This window comes from Orycteropus afer, unplaced genomic scaffold (genome assembly GCF_000298275.1).
Source record: "Orycteropus afer afer isolate SDZICR_OR568_19922 unplaced genomic scaffold, OryAfe1.0 scaffold00120, whole genome shotgun sequence".
In the NCBI taxonomy this organism is placed as follows: domain Eukaryota; kingdom Metazoa; phylum Chordata; class Mammalia; order Tubulidentata; family Orycteropodidae; genus Orycteropus; species Orycteropus afer.
In genome coordinates, this window is record NW_006921707.1 from 7685718 (window position 1) to 7710031 (window position 24314).

The window sequence follows — 24314 nt, forward strand, 5'->3', positions numbered from 1 at the left end:
AAATTAAACTTTGGCTTGCCATGTCACCAGTTCCAGTCCTAACTTACCTTAACTTTTAGTTCAAACAACCTGTATGTTTTGAAAAGTCCAGATTCTCAAGAGAGCTTGATTGGCTGCTGCCTGAGTACTGGATTGACTGGTCTTGGGTAAAGCATCCACCTTTGGCCCAGTCAGCCCTGGAAGTGGTGATGTGTGTCATGTGATATGTAAGGACTCTTCCATGGCTGAAGTCTGGGCAGATTCTCTAGAGCAATGCTTCTCAAGCCTTAATATGCCTAAGAATCACCTATGAGGTGTGTTACAATGCAGAATCCAGTTCAGTTGACCTGTGGTGGGGGTCAAGATTCTGCCTTTCTAACAAGCTTTTAGGTGGTGCTGATACTGTAGGTCCACAGAGGAACACTGAATAGTGAGGCTGTATAAGGGTTTATAAACAGGGCATAACAGTAAAAAACAGTAAAAATTATTTAGTGCATTCCTCTTATTCTAGCATGCTCTCCATTGCCAGCCAAGGGAAATCCTGCTTACTGTTTATCATGCAGATCAAATGTAACCATCTCTGTGAAGTTTTACTTGTCTTTCATGGAGTAAAACTCATAACTCCTTTATGACACCCCACTTTTATCATTCATGTAGTTATTTCTTGTTTATATTTCTGTTGCTTCCATTTTCTTGTGTATTCCTTCTTTTAATTTGCATACAATAAAATCTACTTTTTGGTATATAGTTTTATTAATTTTGATAAGCATATACAGTTGTGTAGCCACCACCACAATAGATTGAAAGCAGTTCTACTGCTCTCCCTGAAAATTCCCTCATTCTGTCCCTTGTATCATTCCTCCCCTACCCCAAGCCCCTGGCAAGCACTGATCTGTGTTCTGTTTCTGTAAGTTTGCTTTTCCAGAATGTTATATAAATGGAATTATACACACTATGTGGCCTTTTGCATCTCCTTCATTTTGCTGTTAACATTTACAGAGCTAGGATGGCCTCTAGCTTTGTTTTTGTCCAAATAAATGTCTAGCACAAAGGTGCTGTTCACATATTAATATTGGTGTTGTTAGGTGCCATTGTGTTGATTTTGATTCATATTGACCCTATGTACAATGGAAAGAAACAATGCCCGATCCTGTGCCTATCTCACAATTGTCAGTATGTTTGAGGTCATTGTTGCATCCACTGTGTCAATCCTTTTCATGCAGAGTCTTCCCCTTTATTGCTGACCCTCTGCTTTACCTTGCCTGATGCCCTTCTGTAGGGACTGGTCCCTCCTGTTAATATATCCAAAGTACATGAGATCAAGTCTTACCATCCTTGCTTCTAATGAGCATCTGGCTTTACTTCTTCCAAGACAGATTTGTTCATTCTTCTGGAAGTCCGTGGTATCTTTAATATTCTTTGCCAACACCATAATTCAAAGGCATCAGTTCTTCTTTGGTCTTCTTTATTTATGGTCCAACTTTTGTATGCATATGAAGTGATTGAACAAACCATAGCTTGGGTCAGGTGCACCTTAGTCCTCAAGGTTACCTCTTTGCTTTTTAATATTGCAAAGAGGCTTTTTACATCAATTTTGTCCAATGCAGTATGCCATTTGATTTCTTGACTTCTGTTTCTATGGGTGTTGATTGTGGATCCATGTAAAATGAAATCCTTGATCTTTTCTCCATTTATCATTATGTTGCTTACTGGTCCAGTTATGAGGATTTTTGTTTTCTTTGTGTTGAGGTGCAATCCATACTGAAGGCTATAGTCTTTGATCTTTATCAGTAAATGCTTCATATCCTCATCACTTTCAGCAAGTAAGGTTGTGTCATCTTGATATGTTAATGAGTTTTCCTCCAAACCCAGTGCCACATTCTTCATATAGTCCAGCTTCTTGGATTACTTGCTCTGCATACAGATTGAATAAGCATGGTGAAAGTAAGCCTTTGAAAGAAAACTTCACTGAATCATATGGTCTACTACACTAGGAATGTCAAATTGAAGAGGAACAGTATTTCATTCATCATCAAAAAGAAAATTTCAAGACTATCCTGAAGTAGAATCCTATCAGTGATAGGATAATATTCATATCCTTACAAGGAAGACCAGTTAATATGACTGCTATTCAAATTTACTCACCAACCACTAATGGCAAATGTGAAGAAAGTGAAGATTTTTACCAACTTCTCCAGTTAAAATTGATCAAACATGTGATCAAGATGCATTGATAATTACTAGTGAATGGGATGTGAAGGTTGGAAAGAAGAAGGATCAGTAGTTGAAAAATATGGCCTTCATGGTAGAAAACGATGCCAGAGATCCCATGACAGAATTTGCAAAACCAATGACTTACTCACTGCAACTACCTTTTTTTTCAATGATGTAAGCAACAACTAGACACATAGACCTTGCCAGATGGAATATATAGAAATCAAATCAACTACCTCTGTGGCAGAAGATGGAGAAGCTCAGTATCTTCAGTCAGGCAAGGCTAGGTGCTAACTGTGGAACAGACTACCAATTGTTCATATGCAAGTTCAAGTTGAAGCTGAAGAAAATTAAAACAAGGCCATGAGAGCCAAAGTGCAACCTTGAGTATATCTCATCTAAATTTATAGGCCATTTGGCTTGGTTCTTTAGTGCTGCTATAAAAGAAATATCACAAATGGATGGTTTAACAAACAAGAATTTATTCTTTTACAGGTTAAAAAGCTAGAAGTCCAAATTCAGAGTGCCAGCTCAGGGGCTAGGTGAAGGCCTTTCTATCTTGTACTTCAGTTCTGCCTCTTGTTCCAGGCCCACTGGAGCTGGAATCTTCTGACTCAAGCAGCTACTGGCTACTGAGGCTGTGTGGTGTAGTAAATTACTTAGTGTGGCTTTTCTACCCATAAGTCTTTGTAAACTCCAAGGTGGGATTTTCTATGAGCAACTGAGGAGCTCCTGACTGCTGAAGTTGTCCACCTGGGTTATTTCTGTTGGGCTTGGCACAATACAATGTTCTGGGAGGTTCCCACTCTCTCTCAGGTGCTTAGAGTTCTGATGCTATGATTGGCTAGTTTGGCCACTCTGCCAAGCTCAAAAGGAGGCCTCCTAGAGACAGAACGCTCTCTCTGACTGCTGGTTGAGGAAGACGTGCTGCTGAAAGAGACACGGGCTTCTGAGACATGCATTGTTGGGAAAGAGACGCAAGAGACACGCATTGCTGAGTGAGACACCAAGGGACCAGCACTGCTGGGAAGAGACTGTTGAGAGACTGTTGGCTGAGGGATGGTGGGCTGGGAGAAAGACTGAGCATTTTTCCTGAACTTGAATTGTAGCCTGTGGTGCTTCCCTAATAAACCCCATAATTTGTGAGCTCTGTGTGGCCACTGCAGCGAATTATCGAACCCAGGAGAGAGGTGGTGGGTGCTTTGGGAGGAACGGTTGGTGAAAGGGCTGGAGGGAGGCAGCATGTCTGGCCTTGAATAGGCCTTGGGTTACTGCTGGTAATCCTGTCTTCCTCTTGTGGGATTAGAGGAGATCAGAACATGTGGCCTCCTTGCCGTTTTTGCAGGCTGAAAACCTAAAATCAACAGGTAAAATGGCACAATCTCAAGATCAACAGGCAACATGAGAGGCCACTTGTTCCAGGAACAATCTCAAGAAGGGCAGGCAGCACAGCAGGGTACTGGTTCAAGTCTAAGAACTGGAAATGAAGACTCAGCCAACTGTAGGATGCAAAATATGCCAAAAAGCTTGAGACCCTTCCCAAATCTTCTCCATATATACTGGAAGCAGGCCATACCCAAAAGGTGACTCCTCTCAACTACTTAGGTGCTCATAGCAGATTCCACCATGGAAGTGATCACAATTTCATCATGAAGAAGAATTACATCCAACTACCAAGCCACTCAAAACCACTGCCTAGCCAATTATACACACAACCTTAACTACCACATCATCTCAGGAATGAGTTTGACCTATTGTATGCTAATGACTGAAGACAGACAAGTTGTAGGAGGACATTATATATGAAGAATGTAAAAGTCATTAAAAAGACAGGTAAGAAAGAAAAGACCAAAATTAGTATTAGAAAAGACTCTGAAACTTTCTCTTGAATGTAGAGTAGTTAAGCAAAAGAAAGGATGATGTAAAAGAGCTGAACAGAAGTTTTCAAAGGGTGGCTTGGGAAGACAGAGTAAAGTCTTATAATGAAATGCACAAAGACCTGGAGTTAGAAAACCAAAAGGGAAGAACATACTTAACATTTCTCAAGATGAAAGAACTGAAGAAAAAATTCCAGGCTCAAATTGCAATATTGAGGGATTATTTGGACAAAAGATGGAATAATGCAAGAAGCATCAAAAGAAGTTGGAAGGAATTCAGAGTCAGTGTACCATAAAAAATTGGTTGGTGTTCAACCATTTCAGGAGGGAGGATATGATAAAAAACTGATGATATTGAAGTAAGAAGTCCTAGCTGCACTGAAGGAATTGGTGAAAAACAAGTCTCCAGGAATTGACAGGATACCTATTGAGATGTTAGAACAAATGGTTGCAATGCTGAAAGTGCTCACTCATCTATGCCAAGAAATTTGGAAGACAGCTACCTAGCCAACTGAGTGGAAGAGATCCACATGTTACATGCCCATTCCAAAGAAAGGTGACTCAATAGAATATGAAAATATTGAACAATATTATTAATATCACAAGCAAGTAAAATTTTGCCAAAGTTATTTTTAAAATGTTGTAGAAATGCATTGACAGGGAACTGCCAAAGATTCAAGCTGAATTCAGAAGAGGATGTGCAGCAAAGAATATCATTGTTGATTCAAATGGATCTTTGCAGAAAGCAGAGAATACCGGAAAGATGTTTATGCTGAGTGTGTTCTTCCGTTTTGATTTTCTAACTCCGGGTCTTTGCACATTTCATTATAGTAATTGTCTTTGTCTGTTTGAGCTGCTTTTGAAATCTTCTGTTCAGCTGTTTTATCTTGTCATTTCTTCTATTTGCTTTAGCTACTCTTCACTTAAGGGCAAATTTCAGAATCTCTTCTGACATCCATTTTGGTCTTCTCTTCTTTTGTTGTCTTTTTAGTGACCTCTTGCTTTTTTCATGGATGATGCTGTTGATGTCATCCCACAATTCTTCTGGTTTTTGGTCATTGGTGTTCAATGCATCAAATCTATTCTTTAGATGGTCTCTAAATTCAGGAGGGATATATTCAAGGTCATATTTTGGCTCTCGTGGACTTGTTTTAATTGTCTTCAACTTCAAATTGAAGTTGTATATGAGCAGTTGATGATCTTTTCTACAATCAGCTCCTGGCCTGGTGTTGGCTGAAGATATTGAGCTTTTCATCTCCTCTTGCCACAGATGTAGTCAATCTGATTCCTGTGTACTCCATCTGATGAAGTCCATGTGTATAGCTGCCGCTTGTGTTGTTGCAAAAAGGTATTTGCAATGAATAAGTTGTTGGTCTTGCAAAATTCTATCATATGATCTCCAGCGTTATTTCTGTCACCAAGGCCAAATTTTCCAACTACCGGTGATTCTTTGTTTCCAACTTTTGCATTCGGAACAGCAGTGATAAGCAACACATCTTGATTGTGTGTTTGGTCAATTTCAGACTGCAGAAGTTGGTAAAAATCTTCAATTTCCTCTTCTTTGGCTTTGGTGGTTGGTGATTAAATTTGAATAATAGTAGTATTAACGGATCTTCCTTGTAGGCATATGGATATTATCCTATCACTGACAGCATTATACTTCAGGACAGATCTTGAAACATCCTTTATGATGATGAATGCCACATCATTCCTCTTCAATTTGTCATTCCCAGCATCGTAGATCATATGGTGGTCTGATTCAAAATGGCCAAAACTGGGCAACTTTATGAATAGCTTGGAAACTTTGTCCAACACAGTGAAGGAAGATGAGACCCTTGGATCGGAAGGCACTCAGAATAGGACTGGAAAAGAGCTGCCTCATCAGAGTAGAACGAACCTTAATGTTATGGATAAAGTAAGTCTTTCAGGATCTCCACGTGTTGACATGGCACAACTCAAATTAAGGAGAAACAGCTGCAAACATCCATTAATAATTGGAACATGGAATGTATAAAGTATGAATCTAGGAAAATTGAAAGTTGTCAAAAATGAAATGGAACGCATGAAGATTGATATCCTAGACATTAGTGAGCTGAAATGGACAGGTTTTGGCCATTTTGAATCTTGATTGTGTGGCTCATAACAAATTATGGATAACATTGCAGTGAATGGGAAATTCCTAACACTTAATTGTACTCATGTGGAAACTGTACATAGACCAAGAGGCAATCAGTCTAACAGAACAAAGGCAAACTGCATGTTATAAAATCAGAATAGGTGTACTTCACCTATTATTCTTTCACCATATTAGTATTAACAACTATTATTATAATTGATCAAATACCCTGTCAGAAGTCTGTTATGTTTATCACTAAATCACAGATGCAGTAGGGCCTTGGAGGCTTGGTGGTTATACTGACCTCATGGTGATTCTCTGACTCAGATTTCCTCTAACTTTCCTGGTCCTAAGAGTCTTCTGGGGGTATAATGAAAACAGATTTCCAGACCTCCCCTCTGGAGATTCTGATTCCATAGGTTTGGAAAGAAGCCTGGGGTATCCATAGCAGTTGTTGCCAGATCTAGCTTGTATCAGAATTACCTGGAAGGCTTGTTAAAACACAGATGGCTAGATCTGTGTGTCTGCTTTTGTATATCTGGAGTTGGGTGTAAGAATTTCCATTTCTAACAAGCTCCCAGGTGATGCTGATATTGCTGCTCTTGAGATTGGACTTTGAGAACCTCTGATCCACAGGAGTCCCTAAGTGATGCAAATGCTTAATGTTCATCTGCTAACTGACCAAAAGGTTGGAGGTTCAAGTGCAGCCAGAGGTGGCTTGGAAGAAAGGTCTAGTTATCTGCTTCTGAAGAGTCAGCCATTAAAAACTCTATGGAGCACAGTTAAACTCTGATATGCATGGGATCACCATGGATGGGGATCAACTTGACAGCAAACGGTAGTGGTAGATCTATAATCAAAGTGTCTCAGGTGATTTTATGAGCATGCAAACTGAGGAAATGCAGCTTTAGTGCAAGTGATAGGGAAGGGAGTGTGCTATGTGGCTTTCCTTGTACCAAACATTGCTATTTGGCTATTATGTCGATCTCTTTTTAACAGGGGTAACTTGTTCAGCTCACTCTGACTCAGAAACAAAATATGTTGAGATGCATTTTTATGTTCACTTACTAGAGCTGTTACAAACCAAAAGAACCCTCATGGCACAGTGGAATGCACCAGCCGCTCTGCAGAGAAAGATACTGTATTCCACTACGGTAAAGATTCTAGCCTTGGAAACCCCATGGAGCAGTTCTGCTCTATCCTATAAGGTCACTAGGAGCTCTGATAGCATAGTGCCTAAGGCACTTGACTGCTCACCAGAAGGCTGGCCGTTCAAACCCACCAGCTGCTCCTCGGAAGGAAGGTTGGGCATTCCTACTTGCGTAGTGATACTGCCTCGGAAACCCAAGGAGGGGTCACTATGAGTCGGTGCCGACTCCACGGCAAACAACAACAACAACAACATAAGGTCACTAAGAGTCGGAATCAGCTTGATGGCAATAGGTTTTAACTGGAACAAAGCACCATAAAGTGGATGGCTTTAAACAACAGAAATTGTCTCACAGTCCTGGAGGCTAGCAGGCTGAATTAAGGCTGCTGTAGCAGGACCTTGATCTCTCCAGAGTCTCTACTGGAAGATCCTTTCTTCTTGTCTATCTTTGCTTCTGCTAGTTCCAAGCATTCCTTGGTGTATACATGTTTCATCATATGGCATTCTTCCTTTTATGTCTCTCTGTGTCTTTTCTATTTTATAAGGATACAATTTGTATTATATTAAGATCCATCCTACTCTCGTATAACTTTATACTAACTGATAATATGTTCAAAGATGCTATTTCCAAACAAGTTCACATTCACAGGAGCCAGAAGTTAGGTCTTCAATATGTCTTTTGTGAGGACATAATTCAATTCATAACATGTTTGAGTCAAATATACTCTCTTGGCAGGGAGAGTAAGATGAAGACATCAGCTTCTGCCGAGGTGCCAGCACCAGCCTTTTGCAAAACCAGTTACAATTCTTCCTTGTTCTTCATTTTGGCTTTTGTGGCACAGGCTTGAATACTGTTGATGTGGTTGGAAACTCTGTGTGAGTATGTGTATGTGGCTTTAGAGAAAACTAATGCGATTAAGGCTGCATTTAGACACTGAGGGACGATTTCTGTAGATGCTAAGGATTAATGGTAACAGCTGTTATCCTTCCCATTAGAAGAGAAACTGAAGGGAGAAAAAAGACCTTTGTTTAAAGGATGTATCTACGCAACCCTGAGGGGAAAAACCAGTCTTCCAATCTTGAAGGAAAGAACGTTCCTTGGTAGGTGGAAGTGTCTCTGGGTTCAGGCACATAAGGTGCTGGTGGGAAAGGAACAGAGAGTCTAGGAGGGGAGGGTGGGGTTTGTGCCTCTGGCTGTGGTGCTCACCTTATCTGTAAGTATTTGTGTTGACTTGCCTTTTGAGAGAGAATACCAGATACCATTCTCTACCATCAATAAGGGCTTAAGGGGTATTTTCTATGAGGTCCCTCTGAAAGAAAAAGGGAGGGACTCCTTGGGGCCCCTCGACTGACAATATGCTTTAAAGCTCACAGTTCATTTGTTAATGTGTCTAGGAAGCTGTGGGAATGGTCCATTGTGGTGTAGAGGATTTTGTTTTTTAGTACCTCCTGGTGGCTGTGGTTAAAATATTCAGCTGCTAATGAAAAAGTCACAGTTAGAACCCACTAGCTACTGGCAGGGGGTGGGGGAGTGGGGGGTGGGGGTGGCGATATGCAATCTCCTGTAAAGATTTACAGCCTTGGAAACCCTATGGGGCACCATTACTCTATCCTATAAGATCACTATGAGTCTGAATTGACTTGATGACAATGGGTTTGTTTGGGGGTTAGTTTAGAAAACAAACCTAGAGGAGAAAAGTGTTGTCTGAGGGGCTTGTAAGATGAATGGAGAGGAGTTATAGATCATATTCCTGTCTCCCTGTATCTTGTCAGTGTGAAGGGTTCTGGTCGTAGTGTGTGGATTTGGGATAGAGTGGATGGCATTTGAGTATCTTCCCTTTCTACAGCTAGTTTTCACTACATTTTTAGAATTTTATTTTTAACTTTTAAAACCAACTTACTAAGAGGAGGGCTGTTGCCTTGAATTGCTGCTTACATCAAAATACTTGCATCAACCTTTAAAAATACCTTTACATAGAATTATAAGAACATAAACATAGGACTGTAAAAAAAATTGTCTATGATAGTCTTGATTATTTATTCAGAAAGCTTCTCATTCGCTTTATTTTACTTTTCTTTGTTTATAGTCATCTGTAGAGTCAACTTCTAATTTTTTTGGTTGGACGTGAAACAGCAACAACAACAACAAAACAGTTGCTGTTAAGTTGGTTCTGACTTATGGTGACCTCACGTGTTCAGAGTAGAACTGCTCCATAGGATTTTCAAGGCTGTGACCTTTTGGAAGTAGATTTGTTGTTGTTGTTGTTTGCCATCGAGTCGGCCCCGACTCATAGCAACCCCTCCTTGGGTTTCCGAGGCAGTATCACTATGGAAGTAGGAATGCCCAACCTTCCTTCCGAGGAGTGGCTGGTGGGTTTGAACCGCCAGCCTTCGGGTGAGCAGTCAAGTGCCTTAGCCACTATGCTACCAGAGCTCCTTTGGAAGTAGATTGTTGTTGTTGTTGTTGTTTGCCATCGAGTCGGCCCCGACTCATAGCGACCCCTCCTTGGGTTTCCGAGGCAGTATCACTACGGAAGTAGGATTGCCCAACCTTCCTTCCGAGGAGTGGCTGGTGGGTTTGAACCGCCAGCCTTCGGGTGAGCAGTCAGGTGCCTTAGCCACTATGCTACCAGAGCTCCTTTGGAAGTAGATTACCAGGTTTTTTTTCCAAGGCATCTCTGGGAGATTTGAACTGCCAAACACTCTGTTGGTAGTGGAGTACTTTACTGTTTGCACCACCCAGAGATATAGTAAACAAAAAATGAAATTTACTCTATAAGTATTCTTTTATCCAATCATTTTATTCTATTCCTGAGTCCTTTTTTTTTCTTTAAAGCCACCACATTTAAGACAGGTATGGAATGGATTGGCTTGAGTGTAACTTTCTCTGCTCATCTTTTCTGCTAAAAAGTAGTGAAATAACTAAAAACAGTCAGCAGGAGAAAGGACAAGGAGATACCAAAGCTTTGTAAGCTTACAATCTCCCCTAGATAATCGATAGTTGGCAGAAGTTCTGTAGCATTGCTCTATAATTTGCAGTTGTAGAGAGAAAACACTAATCCAAGCCACCATATGTCGGGCTGCTGGACCATATTGGAATATTGGCCATGCGCTTCAGCAATAATGTACTGGCGCTCACACTCTCCAATGACAGACTGCTCGTGAGGAGTTTAAATTAGAATCCAAACATATTTCTGGTCCTAGTTCTTTGCCTAATAATGAAAACCTATCTTTAAGAAGCAACAGCCTGCTCTTACATTACTAGAAAATTGCAAGAAGACAGGTTCTTTGTTTCGTTTTGTTTTTTAAAGTTTTTAGAAATCAAACACTTCTGATAGCCTGGTTTGTCTTTTTGACCTTGGCACTTAGGATCTGGGGAGACAGTGCTAAAAGTTTCTCGTGTGCGAAGGCCACATGGGAGTCAGAGCAGTCACATCCAAGAAGACTTATCATTACCTTAAGTAGCCTCTGCATTAAAGCTGATGTTCTCTCTGTACAGCAAAGGACAGGATGAGGGTTTGGATAGCCCTCTCTGGCTGGGCTTGTACTGCCCTCTGCCTGGCCTCCTGCTCGGCAGCCTTTTCCCATGGTGCAAGTTTGGTAGCCTGTGTGGACATGCAGCCCAGACACATTCAAATCCAGCCTCAGAACCCTGGAACCCACCACATTACCATCCACACCAGCAGCAATTCCTACTCACCAGGTGACAAGGTTCCAGGTACGTACCATTTTACCAGTTGCCGTGGAGTAGACTGTGACTCATGGTGACCCCATGCATGTCAGAGTAGAATTGTGTTCCATAGGGTTTTGAATGGCTGGCTTTTGGGAAGCAGTCACCAGGACTTTTTTCTGAGGTGCCTCTGGGTAGTCTCAAACCTCCAACTTTTGGTTCTCAGCTGAGCGTGTTAACCGTTTGCATCACCCAGGGACTCCTCCAGATACAGACAGGAAAGGATTTGATGGACTCTAAAAAGCTGGCATTTGACTCCTACCCAGAAGGTGGATTTGAACCACCAGCCACTCCTGGGAAGGAAGATTGGGCAATCCACTTCCATAGAGATAGCACCTCAGAAACACAAGGAGGGGTCACTCACTATGAGTTGAATCAACTCCCAGCAGTGAGTTTGGTTTGGTTTAGAAAGAGCTCCAAGCCCCAGGACAGATTCCAAATTGTATTTGTCCCAAGCAGGAGTTTCCTGGACAAAATTTTGACTTACCCTTAGGGAGAAATTATGTAGCCAAAAATAAACATGAAGTATTTAGCAAATGAAAAGTATATGATAGAGTTTGAAATGGAGTTTTCTTCAGGGTGTGGCCTGCTTCTAGTATCTATAGAAAAGCTTTGGGAAAGGTCTCTGGCTTTTTTGCTGGATTCTCATCCTGTATCTGGCTCATCATCATCTCTCGTTTCTGGGCTTGAAGCAGTAGCTTGCAATATTGCCTGCCAATCTTGGGATTGTTGCCTTCATAGCCTGTGAGCCAAAAATCTGCCATTTTACCTGCCGATCTTGGATTCATTAGCCTCTCAAACCAGCAGCTGCCTGAGTCAGCAGAAGCCTCCAGCCTGACATCTGACCCACAGACTTGGGACTTGCCAGCCTCTACAACTTTGGGAGCCATTTCCCTGAGATAAATTTTTATATAAAAGCTTCATTAGAGTGCACTTCAGGTAAGATGGAAGAATAAGCAGACAAGCAACACAGACCCTCTTCAACAAAGAAAAGAAAAACCAATTGACAGAGATACAGAAGATAATCCTGGAACCCTGAGCTTTGAAAGGAATTGTACAGAAGTGGACTGGGCCAACACCGCAAATAGATGACATGATCCTCCACATAGAAAACCCGAGAGACTCAGCAAAAAACTAATGAAGGGACTTCCGGTAAGATGGAGGAATAGGCAGACAAGCGGCACAGACCCTCTTCAACAAAGATAAGAAAAAGCAGTTGACAGAGATACAGAAGATAATCCTGGAGCCCTGAGCTTTGAAAGGAACTATACAGAAGTGGACTAGGCACCAACTAGTAGAAAAACCTAACGAAACAGTGAGTACAGAGACGGTTGGAGCTGCAGACTGTCAGCTACTCTGGGACCAATAGCCTGAATGTTTCCAAGTGGTGTTGGGACCTGAGAATTGACCTAAAGATCAACCCTGGTCACCATGGGCTGCAGGGATGACTGCACTGTTGGCCTATGACTAGGAAGGGAAACAGCAAGGAGGGAGACAACCTGAGCTGTTGACTTTCTGCTGTCTGAAGGGCGCAGTCATTTTGATTATTTACATGTGGCAGCCATTTTGAATATTTAAAGTGATTGCCCAACCTTCTTTCGGAGGAGTGGCTGGTGGGCTTGAACCACCAGCCTTCTGAAAAGCAGTCAAATGCCTTAGGCACTACACTACCAGAGCTCCTAAAATTAAAATTATTTACAAGTATACAAAGTATTTTCCACTCTTTTAATTTAAGTTTCTGCAAAAACAGTAAGAATTTGAATGCCAGTATTTTATTTGGTAGATGACCCCAGGAAGCAAAATGAGGCAGAGGGGAAACTGAGATAGGGAAGAGACATGAAATACAGCAAGTCACAGCTGTGGGCAACTGGGGCTCAATTCCAGCGGGGACTCTTTGGGAAGCTGTGTGGAATATACCTCTGAATCCTCCCTCAGGATGATGGAGAGATTGGGAAATTTGTGAGCTGAGGATTGCTTCCCCACCAGATGTATTTCCACCCCCCTCAGAGTTGTGCCTGCCTTCCTTGGAGCAAGCTCCTGAGATGCCAGCTAGAGAAGGGAAAGAAGAAAGATGGAGGTGCTTAAGGAGAAATTTTAGTGTAGAGAGAAAATGGTCTATGCAGCTGTTTTGCTTACCTAGTGCCACTCTGACAAGAATTATACCACAAATGGGATAGCCTTAACAAACAGCAGTTCAGGAGGCTAGAAGTCCAAATTCAAAATGCCAGGCTCTAGGTACTCTGTGAAAGCCCCTCGAACTTGGACTTCAGCTCTGCCTCTTGCTCCTGGCCCACTGAACCTAAAGGCATTTCTTCACGCAGGCAGCTACTAGCTGGTGAGGCTAACAAGCCCAAGGTCCACAAATAAAATGGCACAGTCCTGATGTTACCAAACCACATGGCAGGCCATTAATTCAAGTCCAGTATAAGTCCCCAGGTCAGCAGAACATGGCAGGCTGCTGAACAATGACATGGCTACATGCAGGGTTCAAGCATGCTATAAGGTACAGACTATCCCCAGGGCTTCTCCTTATATATAGGAAGCAGCTACTCAGCTGCTTGTGGTAGATCCCACCAAGAAGTTGATTGTCAGTCTCATCATGAGGAATAACTACTGCCAGCTGCCAAGCCACTTTGATGTACAAATTTAACTACCACAGCAGCCATAGGTGAACACAAATGGGCTGAGGGGATATGGGACACACATCAGCAAATTCTTTGCTCTACCCTTTTTCGAGTTTTGCTAATTTGCAATGCCTAATACATTTTGACTGCTAACCAGAAGGTTGGTGGTTCAAACCCACCAGCCACTCCAAAGAAAGAGGACTGGGCAATCTACTTCCTTCCCTAAAGATTTGTTGTTGTTGTTATGTGCCGTAGAGTCGGCCCCGACTCATAGCGACCTCTCCTTGGGTTTCCGAGGCAGTATCACTACAGAAGTAGGATTGCCCAATTTTCCTTCTGAGGAGTGGCTGGTGGGTTTGAACCGCCAGCCTTCTGGTGAGCAGTCAAGTGCCTTAGGCACTATGCTACCAGAGCGCCTCAGACACCCAATAGGGGTCACTATGAGTCCAAAACAACTCTATGGTAGTGGGTTTGGTTTGCTTTGGTTTAGAGATAGTAAAAAAACAAACAAACAAAAACCTTTATGAATGTTACTTGATCCAATCATTTTATTTTATTGATGATAAGTGTGTGTGTGGGGTGATTATGTGGGTAGGATACAGAACTGACAGCAACATACTCCTCAAATTGCAATGAAGGCTATTCTAACAGAGCGTCCCAGACTTTGCCACATCATGACACAGAAAATCTGTAGATAGCACACCGGGGTAAACCCAAGTGGCTGGTTAATGATACTGGCAACCTCCTAGGGGGCTCCTTTCACCTCAGATGCACCCTTCACACCAATCATGGGGGATCAATATGTCAGCACTCAGTGGCCCACTCCTGGCTTCCCATAGTTCTGTGACTAGCAAAATGAAAACATTATATCACCAAAAAAAACCCACCCCAAACACACTGCCACTGAGTCGTTTCTGACTCATAGCGAACCCTCCTTGGGTTTCCGAGGCAGTATCTCTATGGAAGTAGATTGCCAAATCTTCCTTCCAAGTAGTGGCTGGTGGGCTTGAACCACCAGCCTTCTGGTTAGCAGTCAAATGCCTTAGGCACTATGCCACCAGACCTATATTAGGAAGGAAAATCTAAAAATGGCCCAAAATATCATGACACCAAATTCTAATAAAAGGTGGCCTGAAGACGTTCTGAAGGAAAATGTAATTGGATTGTGATTTTAACGACAAAAACATAATGTAATAAAGGACTTGACAGAGTGCGTCATAGATTCAGTGAGCATCAATTATTACTTTACATTGTAATTATCATACACTTTTCTTGTTTTTGTTTTTTTGCTGGGACACCACATTAATTGCTGAGCTTCTTGAAGGTAAGGACTTAGGTACTTGGTTCACAGATGTATATTCAATGCCTAGCACAGTGCCTGGTGTTAAATCATGAATATTTGTTCAAATGTTTATTAATAAACATTCAAATGCATGGAACATAACAGAGCCAGAGACTAAACTATATTCAACAAGTCTGTACAATAAATGACTCTTACTTGTTTATTTTTAAGTTAAATTATTTTATTTACTTAGTTTTTTCTTTTCTTTCTTTATTTATTTTCAGTGTTCCTTCCCCACCCCTCCCACTTCTATTAACCAATAAAGAAAGTTTCCCTCCGTATATAAACATTTCCATGACTTTTTACAATAATGAACTGATACAATATTTTTCCTTCTGTGATTGACTTATTTCACTCAGCTGAATGTCCTCCAAGTTCGTCCACATTATACAGTGTTTTGTAGATTCTACAATATTCTTTAGTGTTGCATAGTATTCCATTGTGTGTATGTACCATAGTTTGGTTGTCCATTCTTCTGTTGATGAACACCTAGGTTGTTTCCATCTGTTTGCTATTGTAAATAGTGCTGCGATGAACATGGATGTGCATATATCTGTTCTTGTCCTGGCTCTCACTTCTTTAGGGTATATACTTAGTAATGGGATTGCTGGATCAAATGGCATTTCTAATTCAGCTTTTCAAAGAATTGCCATACTGTTTTCCACAGTGGTTGTATCATTTTACAGTTCCACCAGCAGTGTATGAGAGTCCCAATCTCTCCACATCCTCACCAGCATTTGTGATTTTCTGTCTTGTTGAACTTTGCTATTAGTTCTGGGGCAGTATAGTATCTCATTGTTGTTTTGATTTGCATCTCTCAAATGGCTAACGGTCTCCAGGCCCATCCTGGAGGAAGTGCAGCCGGAATGCTCCTTGGAGGCGAGCATGGCCAGACTTCATCTCACCTACTTTGGTCATGTTGTCAGAAGAGACCATTCCCTGGAGAAGGATGTCACGCTTGGTAAGGTAGAGGGTCGACAAAAGAGGGGAAGGCCCTCAACAAGATGGATTGACATGGTGGCAGCGGTGATGGGCTCAAGTATAGCAAGAATTATGGAGCTGGTGCAGGACCGGGCTGTGTTTCATTCTGCTGTGCATAGGGTCGCTATGAGTCAGAGATGACTCAACGGCACCTAACAACAACAACAACAATGGCTAACAATCGTGAACATTTCTTCATGTGTTTGTTGGTTGACTGAATATTCTCTTTGGTGAAGTGTCTATTCAGGTCTTCTGCCCACTTTTTAGTTGGATTGTTTGTTTTGTTTTTTATTGTTGAGGTGTTAGAATTTACTATAAATTTTAGAGATAAGTCCCTTGTCAGATATGTCATTGCCGAATATTTTCTCCCAATTTGTAAGTTCTCTTTTTACTGTTTTGAAGAAGTCTTTTGAAGCACATAAAAATTTAATTTTGAGAAAGTCCCATTCATCTAGTTGATCTGCTGTTTGTGCATTTTGGGTTATGCTTGACAGTCTATTTATGCCATAAATTAGGGTCCCTAAATTTGCTCCTATTTTTTCTTTAAGGAACTCTATAGTTTTAGGTTTCACATTTAAGTGTTCAATTTAGTTTTTGTGTGTGGTGTGAGATATGGATCTTGTTTAATTTTTCTGCAAATTGATATCCAGTTTTGCCAGCACAATTTGTTAAACAATCTCTTCTCCATTTAATGGATTTCAGCCCTTTGTTGTAGATCAGCTGACCATAGGTCGATGGATCTATTTCTGGGTTCACAATTCTATTCCCCTGGTCCATGTCTGTCATTGTACCAATAGCAGGCAGTTTTGACTACTGTGGCTATATAGTACATTTTGAGATCCAGGAGTGTGAGACCTCCTACTATGTTCTTCCTCTTCAATAGTGCTTTGCTTATCTGAAGTCTCTTTCCTTTCCATATAAAATGAGTGATTGGCTCTTCCGTATACTTAAAGAATGTTGATGGGATCTGGATTGGGGTTACATTGAATGTATATGTTGCTTTGGGTAGTATTGACATTTTCACAATGTTCAGTCTTCCTATTCACAAACATGGTATGCTCTTCCATTTATGTAGATCTCTTATGGTTTCTTGAAGTAGTCTCTCTCTTTTTTTTTTATTGTGATTTGGGTGAAGATTTACAGAGCAAATTCACTTTCCATACGACAGTTTACATATACTTTGTTTTGTGACACTGACTACAATTTACCCCAATGCAACAGCTCCCCTCCCACTTCCTCCCAATAGTTACCTCTTCCCTGTGTCCATCCCTCTATGCACTCCTGCCCCCTGAGCTGTCTCCCTGTGCATAAACAGCCCTTCTTTCTCCCATGATTGATCTCTCCAAGGAGTATATCTACCTCAGGTACATGTTCAACTCATATGCCTGTCTTTTGTTTGGCTGGAAGCCACAGGTGTGGGTTCAATTCCAGACCTGAAGGGCAGCTAGGGGTCATAGCCTCAGGGGTTCCACCAGGTTCCATCAGACCAGCAAACCTGGTTCCTGCCCCCCTTTTTTTCCCAAATGATTTTGAGTTTTGTTCCACATTGTTCTCCCTCTCTATCCAGGATCTCCTACATAGATCCCCCTCCCAGTGGTTGACAGTGGTAGCCAGGCACCATCTAGTTCTTCTGGTCTCATATATAGGCTGCATATCACATGATGTACCAGTCACTAGGACTAATTGTTTCCACAAATCTTTGGTTTTTCTTCATTCTTCTTTGCTCTGGTTGAGGAGAGACCCATCGTTGCTTGCAAGCTTTTAAGATACCAATCTCTACTCACCAAAGTAGAAGGTGGAACAGTGTTTTGTATAGTATGTTATGCCAATTGAGCTTGATGTCCTCTCCAACTATGGTCCTGAGCCCACAGGTTCAACTACTTGGTCCCTCTGGGTAGCTGGCTGTGCCCAAGAAGTGACTACAAGCTCACTCCTTGTCAGCTCTACTATACACCTGGGAATTTTTACAGAACATACAAATACATTTGTAGAACCATTATCTGCCAACCTTATACATGGTCTTGGGTACACTCCCCGCTGCATAGACATACCTAATAGTTCAGTCTGTTCACCCATCTTGAAATAGTCTTTAATAGTTTTCTTTGTACAGGTCTTTTGTGTCCCTGGTAAGATTTATTCCCAAGTATTTTAATTTTTTGGGAGCTCTGGTAGCATAGTGGCTAAGACACTTGCCTGCTAACCAGACGGCTGGCGGTTCAAACCCACCAGCCACTCCTCGGAAGGAAGGTTGGGCAATCCTACTTCCGTAGTGATACTGCCTCGGAAACCCAAGGAGGGGTCGCTATGAGTCGGGGCCGACTCGACGGCACATAACAACAACAACAACATTGTAAATGGTATTGATTTCCTTATTTCCTTTTCAGCAATCTCTTTGCTGGTGTAGAGGAATCCAACTGATTTTTGTATGTTGATCTTGTATCTTGCCACTATACTAAATCTCTCAATTAGTTCCAGTAGTTTTTGCTGAGTCTCTCGGGTTTTCTATGTATAGGACTATATCATCAGCAAATAGGGATAGTTTTACTTCTTCCTTAGCAATATGGACATTATGAATGCCTCTAATTTCCACCACCACCACCACCTTTTTTTTTTTTTTTTTGCCTTATTGCCCTGACTACTACTTACACAAAGATTTATTGTCTTGGAAACCCAATGGGAGTTGCTATAAGTTGGAATTGACTCAATGGCAGTGAGTTTTTTTTCTTGTTGGTGATGTGATAGGTGGAAGATAATGCCTCATTTTTAACTAGCTTTTTAAATTATGATTCAGCTTACTTGTTTTATTTTATCTGTTTTTATCCTTTGATAATTTTTGGAGGATTATCTTTTTTATTTATTCACTTTCATTTCTTTGGATACTGCATGGTTTAAAATCAGGAAGGGGGTATGTCAGGGTTGTGTCCTTTCACCATACTCATTCAATTTGTATGCTGAGCAAATAATCTGAGAAGCTGGATTATATGAAGAAGAACATGGCATCAGGATTGGAAGAAGACTCTTTAACAACCTGCGATATGCAGATGACACAACTTTGCTTGCTGAAAGTGAGGATGACTTGAGGCAATTACTGATGAAGATTAAAGACTACAGCCTGCAGTATGGATTATACTTCAATATAAAGAAAACAAAAATCCTTGCAACTGGTCAAATAAACAGCTTCACAATGGATGGAGAAGATTGAAGTTCTCAAGAACTTCATATTACTTGGTTCTACAATCAACACCAATGGAAGCAGCAGTCAAGACATCAGATGATGTATAGCACTGGCAAATCTGCTGGCAAAACACCTCTTTCAAGTGATGAAGAGCAAAGATGTCTCCTTAAAGACTAAGGTGCACCTAACCCAAGTCATGGTATTTTCAGTTGCCTCATATTCATGTGAGAGCTGGACAATGAATAAGGAAGACCAAAGAAGCTTTTGAGTTGTGGTGTTGCAGAAGAATGCTGAGAGTACTAAAAGGACTGCTAAAAGGACTAACAGATCTGTCCCAGAAGAGGTGCAGCTGGAATGCTTCTTGGAAGTGAGAATGGCCAGACTTCTTCTCACCTACTTTGGTCATGTTGTCAGGAGGAACCATTCCCTGGAGAAGGATCTCATGCTTGGTAAAGTAGGGAGTCAGCAAAGAAGGGGAAGGCCCTCAGCGAGATCGATAGACACAGTGGCTGCAATGATGGGCTCAGGTATAGCAAGGATTGTGAGGCTGGCACAGGACCAGGCAGTGTTTCATTCTGCTATGCATAGGGTGGGAGCTCTGGTAGCATAGTGCCTAAGGCACTTGACTGCTAACCAGAAGGCTGGTAGTTCAAACCTACCAGCCACTCCTCGGAAGGAAGATGGGGCAATCTACTTCTGTAGTGATACTGCCTCAGAAACCCAAAGAGGGGTCGCTATGAGTCAGGTCCAACTTGACGGCACACAACAACAACACGCATAGGGTTGCTATGAGTTGGAGATGATTCAGCGGCATCTAACAACAACATCATTTCTTTATATCTGTTTTTATTGTGCCTATTTTGTACCTGCTTTTGTATCTTACAAATACTTTCTTGAGTTCAGCTCTGATAAGACTTGTTTTTAATATAGTGAAATTCATTCTTCTTTTCCTTTATGACCTTTGGGTTTTGTGTATGGGGGCATTTCTAACTCCAGTATTAAAAGAAAAAAAAAATAGTGATTATTTCTAGTTCTTTATTATATCATATTTATGTATATTTGATGCAAATAATATTTATTTTTGGTGTGAAATAGCACTTCAGCTTTTTCCTTTTTCCTGATCAATTGTTTGCTTTGGGAGGGATGGTCTTAAGCTTTTCTTCTTTTGAAAATAAATGTATAGTCACCGAATGGAGCTAAGTCAAGCACATTACACTCCAATGGACGTTTCTTTCTTTTCTGTTGCAGTGACTGTGAGTAGCAGTCATGACTTCATGGGATTTCTACTTCAGGCTCGAAGAGTCTCTAACCATCAAATAGTTGGCACTTTTGTTATTATTCCTCCTCATTCCAAAGTGATGACTTGTTCTGAAGACGCTGACACAGTCACCCACTCTGACAAGTCCCTGAAGAGAAACCTGTCTTTCGTGTGGAAGGCCCCTGGCCAGCCTGTGTGGGACATCAGATTCCTGTGAGGGAGATTTCCTGTAATTTCTTAGTAACTGCACCTTCCACTTTGAGGAGAGGGGCTCTCCTCTCCCTTCCTTCATGTTCCCTGCTCTCCTGGGCTGGCTTGTAACCAGGACACTGTCACTGGGCCTGTCCAAACTAATGAGTGAACCTATGTAGAAGATAACTAGAACAATTTTTTCCCCCTCAATCCTTCTCCTTTGCCACTGTCCATAGCCTGGGGAATGCTTGTTTTCTTTCCTCCCTGGGCACAGATGAATCCTGGCAACCCTTTCCTAGAAATTCTGACTTGAGGACAAAAGAGCTGGGAGAGGAGTGAAGGAACCAAGAAAGAGAGACAGAAGGCAGATAGAGAAATGGGAACCAAGAGACTACTCATGAGAGACCAGAAAAAGCCACTGAAGTCTCTGTGCCTGGGCTTCTTGTCTACCAAGTGGGCATAATAATGAGAGTCCTTACTTCATAGGGCTGTGAAAGGCTGAAAGAGTTGGTATACACAAAGTGCTCAGAAGAGTTCCTGGCAACTGTGAGCACTTTATAAGCATCGTTATTACTCAAAAAATGAGATGATTGTTTAGTCATTCTTCTGAAACTTGGATTTACCAAGAAAGAATTTTTTCACTTTCAGTAGAGGGTTCTTCAGTTTCTCCCCTCCAAAAAAAAAAAAGAAAAGAAAAGAAAAAAAAAATTGCCAGGAGTTATTCTGACTCATGATGACCCCCTGTGTGTCAGAGCAGAACTGTGCTCCACAGAGTTTTCAGTGCATGATTTTTTTTGGAAATAGATCACCAGGCCTTTCTTCAGGGGCATCTCTGGGTGGACCTGAACTCCAACCTTTCTGTTAGTAGCCATTGGTACCACCCAGTGACTCCTTTCTCTCTCCACACCCTCATAAATGCATCAGGGAGGGTTTACCTGAGGGTAGAGGCCATCAGCCCCCATGCGTCTCCAGGTTTCCTCTCTCTACTGGAAGCAATGGGAAATGTGTGGTATGCCCCCTCCCCACAGTGTCCTCTATCTACCCACTCCTGGTGACTTACCACAGCGGGCATGACAGCTAGGAGAAAACACAGTGCCCTATCTTGCCCCTTTGGCAAGCTCAGTGCTCACATGACTGTTGGTCAACCCAGCTTCTGCCCACAGCTTTGGTTCTTATCACATACAGAGAATGTAGGTTGTTGGCAGTCCTTACATCTGCGTAGTCACTTTTATTTCTCAAAGCACCTCCTGTCTCATTTTCTGACTTACCATCATAGCTGCTATCTGCCACCCATATGGTATAGAAACAATTTTCCCCGTTTGACAGAGAAGGAGCTAAGTCACTTGACCAGAAGCCTCACTCAAAGTCACCCTATATGCTCTCATCTCCCAGAATCCTTTTCCAGGATAATGTGGATTGAGCCTGAAAACCATATGTTGAGACCTGAAACATGACCCTTAACTTGACCTTGAAGTTCTGGGTGACCTCAGCCAAATTAATAAATTTTTATGACTGACCTCTGAATATTTAAAATGCAGAAAATGGTATTTTCCAATAATCCTTGCCTCAGTGAAATTTTTGGAAAGATAAATGAGATGAAAGTGAAGAAATTTAAAATAGTAATGATTCATCTCTAATTTTCAATAAAATCTACAATGATAATAGAAATTAATTATGAAACTCTTTAGTTAATTTCACAATCCAATGAACAATATACCAGTAATGACCAATAATAAAATTGAAGATGAAATTTTTTTAGTCTAAGCACTTACAGTTCCAGAAGACACTTTTTGGTCAAAATGAGATTTTTAATGACTGTATTTACTTAACCACCAGAGTAGTGGTTAAGGCATTTGGCTGCTAACTAAAAGGTCAGTGGTTCAAACCCACCAGCCACCCCATGGAAGAAAGATGAGACAGTCTGTTTCCATTAAAATTTATATTCTTGGAAACCATTTGGGGGTCCCTGTGAGTCAGAATCTAGTCAATGGCAGTAGGTTTGGTTTGGAGTTTATATTTACTCTGGAGGATAAATGGTTGTAATATCTTTTGCTATTCTAATTATTAGGAACTCTGGTGGCATAGTGCCTGAGGCATTTGACTGCTCACCAGAAGGCTGGCGGTTCAAACCCATCAGCTACTCCTCAGAAGGAAGGTTGGGCAATCTACTTCCATAGTGATAACGCCTCAGAAACCCAAGAAGGGGTCTCTAAAAGTAGGATCTGACTTGACGGCAACAAGTTGAATGATTCTATTTATTTGTTATTATTGAGTTTTTGTTTTTAAGAAGAATAAAGTCACTCTGAGGGGTAGTAAAATAATCTCTCTCTGGTCCTTCTTTCCCCTTAGACTTTTGTTCTCCTTTATCTTCTAGAGTATCTCTCTTTTCTGTTAGGATGGGACAAGCTATTGTTTAAAGGACACTAAATCCTTAAATCTCTCTATTCTTTCTTTTTCCACAGTTTATCAGTAGTCCAGTCATATTTTGTTTACTGGGCACAGATTGAATCATTGGTTCTATTTCAACATACAAACAACAGAGTCCCTTCTGCCGGCCACAGAGAGGTCCGCTCACTAATGCCAGTCCCTTGGCAGAGGCCAGGTGATACTGAAGAAATGGCCCCAGGTATGGCTTGCCACTGTGTTTGCTAGCCTGGTCCTCATCATTATTTTTAGTTATCTATTTTCACATGAAAGTTTCTATTATGGTTTCTGTCTCTGCAAAACAAGCAATAAACACCTCCCTGGACCCACTGCAGCAGTTCTTGGGGACATGTTAACACCATCATGGGAGGCAGTTACTTTGTTTGTTGCAGCAAACACACTGTCTGGCCCAACCTAATCAATTGAGTTGGGCCTTGGAGTGGAGGGAGTAGCAGTGTGTTAGTAAACCAAAAAACAGCACACACTTTTCTCCTACCCCTATTTACCAGTTGTTGTTTTTGGGTGCTGTCAGTAGGTTCTGACTGATGAACAGAATGGAAAGAAACATAACAGAATGAAGACTGCCCAGTTCTGTTCCATCCTCACAATCATTGCTATTTTTGAGCTCATTAATGCAGCCATTGTGTCAATCCATTTCGTTTGTCTTCTTTTTCTCTGATCATCTACTTGACCAAGCATGATGTCCTTCTCAAGGGACTGGTTTGTCCTGATAACATGACCAAAGTATGTGAGACAAAGTCTCACAGTCTTCACTTCTAAGAAGGCTTCTGGCTGTACTTCTTCCAAGACAGATTTGTTTGCTCTTTTGGCAGTCCATGGTATATTCAATAATCTTCTGCAACACTATAATAAAAAAGACATCAATTCTGACTTGTTTTTTATTCCTTGTCCAGCTTCTGCATGCATATGAGGTGACTGAAAATATAACTTGAGTCAGGTGCACCTTACACTTCTAAAGGACACCTTTGCTTTTTTTTTTTTATATATATAACATTTTGAAGAGGTCTTTTGCAGCAGATTTGCCCAGTGCAAAATATAATTTGATTTCTCGACTGTTGCTTCCATGAGTGTTGGTTGTGGATCCAAGTAAAATGAAATCCTTCACAACTTCAAATTTTTCTCCATTTATCATGATGTTCCAATTTTCCTAGATTCATACTTCGTACATTCCATGTTCCGATGATTAATGGATGTCTGCGGCTGTTTCTCTTCAATTTGAGTGGTGCCACAT

General features: G+C 41.4%; 1 protein-coding gene across 1 annotated transcript in view; it reads left to right on the forward strand.

The window, feature by feature from the left end:
- Positions 1-10846: 10846 nt before the first annotated feature.
- The window catches only part of REELD1 (reeler domain containing 1), a 27195-nt gene continuing 13727 nt past the window's right edge, over positions 10847-24314 (forward strand). The window contains 3 exon segments of the mRNA XM_042781437.1: positions 10847-11054; positions 20437-20659; positions 23101-23264. Coding sequence (XP_042637371.1) covers positions 10847-11054; positions 20437-20659; positions 23101-23264 — 595 coding nt within the window.